The sequence below is a fragment of the Mytilus californianus genome, unplaced genomic scaffold, assembly GCF_021869535.1.
Source record: "Mytilus californianus isolate M0D057914Y unplaced genomic scaffold, xbMytCali1.0.p SCAF_13, whole genome shotgun sequence".
NCBI lineage: Eukaryota > Metazoa > Mollusca > Bivalvia > Mytilida > Mytilidae > Mytilus > Mytilus californianus.
Genome location: NW_026262615.1, coordinates 44,229,952 through 44,238,702, shown reverse-complemented (window position 1 = coordinate 44,238,702; position 8,751 = coordinate 44,229,952). Strand labels below are relative to the sequence as shown.

Sequence of the window (8,751 nt, the reverse complement as noted above, 5' to 3'; positions counted from 1 at the left end):
AATTAACAACTTGCAGTTATTTTCCATGAACACTTTTATTCAATTTTAAAAAGTAAATTATCACTGATATTCGATATATTTATTATTGACTTAATCAAAATACTTGTATCTTCTTTCAATAAAAACACGTGTTATGTTACAATGTTTATCGCTAGTTAACACCATACTAAAACTGCATAACATAACCGGATATAAACATCCGACTCCATACACATTTCTCTTGATTATTCTTCGTTAAATTCTTAAATTTGCAGTTCGCTGTGACCCACGAAACACACGAAATTTGGAATATCACAAATAAAAATGAATCCACAGTATGGATCTCTGTGATTTTGATATGCATTTAACTTGCTGAAGCGATCAAAGATAAATCCGAATTTCAATTCGAATGAAAATTTAACATGCATATTAAAAGCACGGCAACAAAATAGAAACACTTCATCAAATATCAGGGCAGACCAGTAGCAACTAGCTATACAAAAAGGATCCTAAGTAAAGGATTTACTCGTTGCACGACAGCTAGAACGTGACCATATACTTAGCAAATACGCCTACGTATTTGGTCACCTACGTAACCATATTATATATTCATAAGAATCATACATTTTGTGCTATTTATCTTTTTAATCGGTTTATTGTCTGTTGACATGTTTTTGCTGAACAAGCGAAACATAATTTTTGTCTACTGGGACCACGAGACTCGTCAAAAAGATATGTCAGGACAAAATCACAGGCAATCATTTATAATTCATTGATCACTTAACCATTCCGGCAAACACATATTGTCTGCATTTGACATGACAAATGTCTTCCACCAGTAAAACAATAGCGATCGTAACATTCTCACTTGTTATTACGCAAATATGGTGTCAGCAATCAGAATGAACGACTAGCTAATTTCTTGCTGCTAACGCAGTGCACTAACACACTATAATTGCAGCAAGAAATTAGTCAACAAAACGTTAATATCGTTTGTGTATTTAAAGCTGGATCACATTAAATAACAAATATTTGGGTACGTAAAGGAAAGGCTTGATGGATCTTTCTTTTATTGTTTTAAAAATACATTTCAGACATACTTTGGCATTCAAATGAATTCTGTTGAAATTAGCAATTCTTACAGTATAACTCGTGCAGATAGTCAATGCAATCAGTTTTCAATTCAAAAAGTAAGGAGATGAAATATGAATGCCAATGAGACATCAATCTACCAGAGACCTTATGACTTGGATGTAAGCAACTATGGGTCGTAAGTCCCTGTGCGGTCTTCGACAATGAGTAAAACCCATAACGAATAGTAAGATAAAAAAACTACGACATGACTAAATGTTAAACAATTTAAAAAGAAAAACCAAAGTCCTGATTTATGATTGAAGAATTAACGAAAACATATCTGACAGACAGCCAACAACCACAAATATTGACATAACGTAGGAAGATAATGCTAAAACAGTTGGAAAGGGATTTACTATTAAGATAGACACGTAGCACTGAACACAACTACCAAGAAGACAATAAAATACAAAGCAAAAGAACTCTCGGTTACTCAAAGCTACTGCAAAGCCAAATACAACTAGTAAATATATTAAGTGTTCCAGACAAGTGTCAGTCAGTACACGACCAACCGATAAAGTGTAAAGACGTCATGAACTGGCTTAAAAAGACGACATTATGCAATGAGAATATATAAATATCGACCGGAAATAGGACCATAAGTGTTCATATCTGAATTGCAATACATCTTTAGTTATGTATAAATTTATTAAAACATTGTAAAACAAAATCTATGTTCAACTATCTTACTACTCTGTAAAATTGATAACCTAAGAATAAATGTATTCAAGTGATCAATAAATTTACATGGATGGTATCTAAATTCACGGGCTCTTTAACGGTAAAACGCAGGATGCGATATCCTGTTTGTAATACAGTTTCCATAGCTACAACCAAATGTTCAAGCTAAATCTTTGTATCTTTGAAGAATTTAATAAAAGGTTTCAAGTTGTTTGTTGTAACAAAATCCCTGAATTAATAAGTTAGTTGTTATATTTAAATTATATTCATTGAATTCTAAAACGTCCTGTACCAAGTTGGGAATACGACGGTTATTTTCAGTAATTCTATTGGTTGATACAGTGTAAGGTGTAGTTTTGTCATGTTTTATTGACTTCACCCTTTTGAGTTTACCTCACAGTTTGATATTTTTTAATACATTTTCAGACACGGGCATATACATGTAAGTATTAACTCAAAACACTTTCCCTATACTTATATATGTTACAATAATACTTCATCCATTTGTTACAGCAGACTCCCATGAACAACATATAGGATTGTCAATCTTTTAAGGCATGAGTTAACCTTCAGATGGCGAATTTACCCAGTTTGTACTATTTGATTGCGCTGTCTTCCTCACATTTTGTTTTATTCGTAGCTGTAAGATGTGAATATTGAACATGCAATACAAATAAGCATACATAAAAGTTCAAGCAATGAGAGTCGCACATCCTCCATTTTGGAAATATTGTTCGCTTTCGCCACTCTCTCATAAAAAAATGTATTTATAAACGTTTTATTAAGTTGTGTTTGAAAGAAGGTTGAATCAGTGTTATGCTGTCGAGATATTTTTCTTTAAAAAAAATTTTCCATACAATTTCAAGCATTCCTGTCGAAAAGTTCTATCAAAAAGACAAAATACGATAGGATTGGCTGCATTGTTGACAAAATATCCGCGCACTAGAATGTTGGATACTGGTCGGACAATATTTTGATACATTTTAGGATTTAGTATTTTGATCATTAATGTGAAAACATACAACATATATCCTATATAGGAAATAGCGGTTGCTATCATGAGGCTTATTGTTAGTCGAATCGTATTTCCAAGATTGTGTGTTGAATGAGTAGCCTTTTTCTTTTCACTGTTAGAAAGTTCAATGTGCACTTTATTTATTTTTTCCTCCCCATTTTGAATAGTAGATATTACCTGGGTGGTCTGCGAATGTAAATTGGAAGAAGAATCTGGTTTCTTTCCTAATGATTCCCTCCAATCTTTCCGAATACAAATTTTAAACAGTATTCTTCCATATGAAAAGATGCACATGACAACGCCAGCTGAACCTATGATTACTAATATAATGTAATAAACTCCTACATTAAGTATACACTGATACTTTGTTAAAATTTTACAATTCTTGCCGGTCAGGCCAAAAATGTATGTTTCTTTTTCGTTCAGACCATAAAATATAACTGCAGGAATTGACAATATCGTGGATAATCCTATCAGACTGGCAGATATGACATTCGACCTTTGTGAATTAGCAAATAATACAGGCAAGTTTTTGACAACTATCTTATATCTTTCAATAGCAATTGAAGTCAATAAACAGCCGGAGGCCACTGTTACAATGTGATTTAGAAATCTAAAGAATTTACAAGCACCGACAGATGAAAATGTGTAGTTGTATCGGATATCAAAAATCTCAAAAGGCATACAAAACAAACATGCTGTAAGATCAACAAGGGAAAGCCAAATGATAAAAACTCGAACGGAATATTTTGCCATGACCGGCGATAACTTATATACTAAGACTGTGTGTATATTGCCAATTGTTCCTACGATTGACATAAATAGCAATAATATTGTAGCTGGTATCACTTTGTCCAGAAAGTGATGGTATTCTATTTCTCTCAAACTGGTAAAAGTTCCGTTTGTAAAATTTGATGCCATTCTGAAATGATATAGAAAAAAAATTACAGCTATTTCATCTCTTTTCATTTCAACAATATAAGAGAAATATTTCAATGAGGTATGGTATTTGCCTTAAGGATTTACACCTGTGAGGAGCCAAAAATTTCTAGAATTAAACTTTTTTTCTTAGCCTGGGTTTATATGACTGTAAAAAAGTAAATGATGAAGAAAAAATCATATGATGGTGCACTTCTTTTTTTCTATGGTCAATTGAATGTGTCCCATTTTAAAGATTTTCCCATTTTTATCCTTTTTTACCCATTTTTGGGCTTCTGTATTATCATGAAAAAAATCACAATTTCACAATTAAACTTTTGTTCATACTCTCACTAAAGACGAAGTGAACCAATCTGAATAAATTTAACCTAAAAACTCTATAGATTGATGTTGAATAGTTAGATAAAATATTGTTGCTTTTTTGTGTCAAATAGACAGTGCTGTCAATTTTGTAAATTTGGGATTTTTCTCGTCTTTTTTAGAACAAAAAGCACATTTTTCAACTTCTTTGTTATAAATAATTGAAAAAATACATATCTTAGAATTCTGAGAAGAAAAAAAATATATGGGATGTACATATTTTTGGTAAAATAATTTTCTCAACATTTTGGCTGATGACACTGACCAGATTGGTTATAAAATTTCTAAAATTTTATTAATTCAAAACTACTTATTGTAAGTACACAATTTTTTCACAGAGTTTAGTTTGATTATAATTTTTTTTTTAATTTATTGATCATGTTGATATTTTCTACTTGTATCTCAGGTTTTTGGAAATAATTCCCGAACTAGATTTCAACGAGGCTGAAACCTCAGAAGAATACATCCTTAAATCAACGATTCAATTTATATTTTGCTAGCGGAATGTAACATTTTTATTGTCGAAAATGAAACATACAGTGATGATTTGGTGAGGAACATGTAAATGTTAATTAAATAGGAACCCTGATTTGTGGTAGACACCGATGATAAGCCAGATAATTAATGTGCTAGTTCACAACATGAAAGTTCAGTTCACAACAGTTCTCAGGAAGACATAATATCCTACCGCATCCCATTATTCTGAATCTGAGCCGACAAATATTTGCTCTCACTCATAATTGCCGCGTTCCTAACGTAGGAGCTCTTACAAATTTTTAAGGTTGTGGTTTGAGCACTCTTGCTTCCTCCACCAATAAAAACTTACTTCCAAGAAAAACCCAACAGTGCTGAAAGTGGGGTTGAATACCAATCAATCAATCAATCAATCAATCAATCAATCAGGAATTCCGCATTAGAGGGTGTTTGCCGAATTCTTTCTAACGTACTGTCCTCTATTGCAAATGCGTCTGAAACTGTCATTTTCATTGCATAATACATACCAAGATGAAGTTAGACTTACTTATATTAAACCAGAGACATACCGCTATTTTGACATTTAAACAAATAACATTTACGATACCTATTTGCATGCACCAGATGCGCAATTGGCAATAATGTCTCTTCAGTCATGATTGGGATTGTCATATCAGAAAATCCAACACCTAGTACAAACTTTGGAAGAGCTGATCACAGCAAAAAGGGCCTAATGTGTAGCCAAATCCGGATAAGAAATCAGAGCTTGGCATGAGGGATATATATTTATTTATTTAAGATGCTTTCCAAAAAATTTGAAGAAGATGTGATATGAGTGCCAATGAGACAACTCTCCATCCAATTCAAAAATTATAAAAGTAAACCATTATGGGTCAAAGTACGGTCTTCAACACGGAGCCAAGGCTCACACCGAACAGCAAGCTATAAAGGGCCCCAAAATTTACTAGTGTAATCCATTCAAACGGGAAAACCAACGGTCTAATCTATATAAAAAACGAAAAACGAGAAACACTTATCGACAACTACTGAACATCAGATTCCTGACTTAGGACAGGTGCAAAAAATGTATTGCCAATAGTTAATCCATGCATTATTATTCTGTCGGTTGGAAAGAGTTCGAGTTTTACAAAGCAATGCTTATTTTTTTTCGAATAATAGCTACAATATTGTTTTGACGAGAACGGCATGCCATATACTTCGATTTACACCTGTTCTTACAACCCTGAATGTACATGGGCTAAAGCATGTACATAAATAGCCAACACAATCATTGCCACTTTGATAATATATTTACTAGATGAAACAAAATCACATTTAATTAACCCATTTCTCTGACGTCATTCTATTGTTCTTACAGTGGATTATTTTTCAAGAATCCACTGACCACTTCGTTAACTTAAGATAACTTATTTTATAACTTTAAACTTTTAACTTACGATTTTTATCCTCTCAAAAACGAGTGGCATATGAAGTGTTCGAACTCGCGCGTATTTTCTTCATAATCAGTAGAGTCTTCAGTCTATGCATGATACCACTATACCACGAGTGCTCACATAAATAAATATTTAAATAACACTCTTAAAGCGCACAACTGTCAATACATGTCAATAAACTGTATTTCTATCTCAGAGATAATTCGCTTTTGTTATCTAATAAAATATATATACTATGTCTGGATTTGTTCATGCTCTTTTCAAATTTATTTATATCACGTCATTGAACGGACTCTAATTTGAATAAAGTGTGATATATAAGCTACGACCGTAAAACTACTTCTTTGACTGTAAAACCAGAAACAAAATCATCGCCTTTAAATGAAAATGAAGTATATAATACCTCTAAGATTAAAACTATTTTTATCGAGAAAAAAATTACAATGAAAAAATTTCATTCCGAATACAAGGTTCGAACTTTGCACTGTTAATATCACCGTTATGACATTCGTTACCAACGACTAGACGATCACGGCTATGAACAGCTTGATGGTAAGTTTATGAAATCAAGATATTTATTCATTGTACATCCGTAGCAAGAGCAATTCTGAAGGGGATTCAGAATGCGTACCTCAGATAAAATTAGTTTATTGACCAGTGAACGATATATGCCAAATGTTATAACGTTTAAATAATCGTAACTTAATGAAACGGAAACAGTTTAAACAGATTTAAATATAATTGTTCAATTTAAATCGTAAGTACATAATTTTAATATTTAAGGAAAGCAACATGAATTTGAGCATTGTGAAATGGCAGATTTATGGCATCTACCCTATCAATATTTGTTTGACTAAGAACGGCTTAGCGGTGTTTAGTCTTCAATAAACTAAAACATGTTGCTCAATATTATATATATAAATTTTGAAGGTTCTAAATTTTGGTAATTAAAATTTTTTAACTTTTCAAAACAAGATAAATAAATTCTGTATATTAATATATGTCTTTTTGAATAAATTAAATATACCAAAATCTATTCGATATAAATAATTTGTAATGATTAAACATTAAATGAAATATGTATATACAAAACTAAAATCTGGTGTTAAAAAGGGGAGCTAACACCTTATTTAAGTTATCTTAAACTTATGTTAACTTGTCAAATGTCTAATTATAGATGCGAACCGTGTGGATATAATCATTTCCAGCTATGATAGAATAAAAAAGACAAAATACGAAACTATTTTTATGAAATATCGTTGATTCATTGTCAAACGTAAAACAGGCAGTCGTTTTAATAGAAATGGGTTAAGCTAGAGAATTGATAAGAAGTAGTGGATTCGGAAACGATAATCAACTTGCGACTAAAGTCGCTCGTTGATTATCGTTTACGAATCCACTACTTCTTATCAATTCTCTACTACGGAATGACTGTAATATTTTTCTGTCTATGAAGAAATAACATAAAAACTGTGGTGCACACTGAATAACCCTCGTTTCAGGTTATTCAAAAATGTGAACCACATTTTTTAGGATATTTCGAATAGACATAAAAAATATTACAGTCATTCCTTATGATTTAATTCGAAATTCCATTTTTAAGGAGTAAATCATGAAAAATACGTGATGTCACGGTCACATGACAAAATTATGTCTACGAGCTGATAGACAAAAAACTTTCAGCCGATCAGAAGACGTGTTACATCCAAAATTAAATTATACACCCATACGTCTATGTTTTAATGATGTCAAGAAGTTTTTTGAATACTTATTTCTTACATTCGAAGTCAACCAACATCACAGTCCAATCACATAAAATGTTAATGCTGTTTATTTCTAAAACCTAACTTTTAGCTTATTATAATTTGGATGAATTGTTAATTGAAAATTTGAAGAAAACAAAATCAATATTATTTCACTGGGTAGAAATAATTTGTTTGAAATTAAACGTCAACTCAAATGAAACACAAGTTATTACTGCAAATTATATCCGTATACCATGAAAGTCTGTACATTCGCTTACCTTACTTAATATGCCATACTCACTTTCCACTTGCATTGCTTGCATAACTCGACTTGTTGTTTATGTTTTCGTCCTAAATATGCGTGTATTACATTTTTTGTCATTCGACATTCAACATGACTATCAAGAATATACCTTAGTTTGATTACCGCGAAAAATTTGTTCGAAATTATCTCGATTGACAGATATTTATTCACATATAAAAATAAGAAGATGTTTTGCCTCCAAAGGTTACAATCTTCAGTCAGACGACATTATTTCTGAAACAGGAAATTATTTTGAACCGATTAAACTTTCTGTTACATTTAACATGTTTAACAGCTGTTTGCATATATTTGAGAAAACCTAGTCAGTACTTGAAAATACAACATGTATTAGACAATCGATTAATCGACCAAAACTTATTGTTTAAATTATTTCCTTGTTCCTGTTATTTGTTAAAAATGTTTTTCCACCACTTTATGTCAAAATATTTTAGAATAGCTAATTGTTTCATTGTTTTTAAATGTATTTGATGTGCAAGATAATAAAATCGGAAAATACCAGTTTCAATTGAGCTTTAATTACAAGAAAAACTTCCAACACATATTTTTAATATTCCTTTTGATAACCTCCTCATCAAAGTATCTGTTTTTTTTTTTTATTAACTGTTTCAAAATGATTGGTTCACCATTTAAATCCATGTTATTATA

The 8,751-nt window shown here is 31.4% G+C and overlaps 1 protein-coding gene across 1 annotated transcript; it reads right to left on the bottom strand.

The window, feature by feature from the left end:
• Positions 1–2,145: 2,145 nt before the first annotated feature.
• Positions 2,146–8,111, bottom strand: LOC127723731 (cholecystokinin receptor type A-like). Its single transcript, XM_052230481.1, has 2 exons — positions 8,060–8,111; positions 2,146–3,731 (listed from the first exon to the last, which is right to left on the bottom strand). The coding sequence occupies exon 2, from the start codon at positions 3,728–3,730 to the stop codon at positions 2,609–2,611; it is 1,122 nt and encodes a 373-aa protein (XP_052086441.1). The 5' UTR covers position 3,731; positions 8,060–8,111; the 3' UTR covers positions 2,146–2,608.
• Between the last annotated feature and the right edge of the window lie 640 nt (positions 8,112–8,751).

What these genes read in the sequence shown, in the direction of transcription:
- LOC127723731 (XM_052230481.1), bottom strand. Translation starts at nt 3,730, where the DNA reads ATGGCATCAAATTTTACAAACGGAACTTTTACCAGTTTGAGAGAAATA.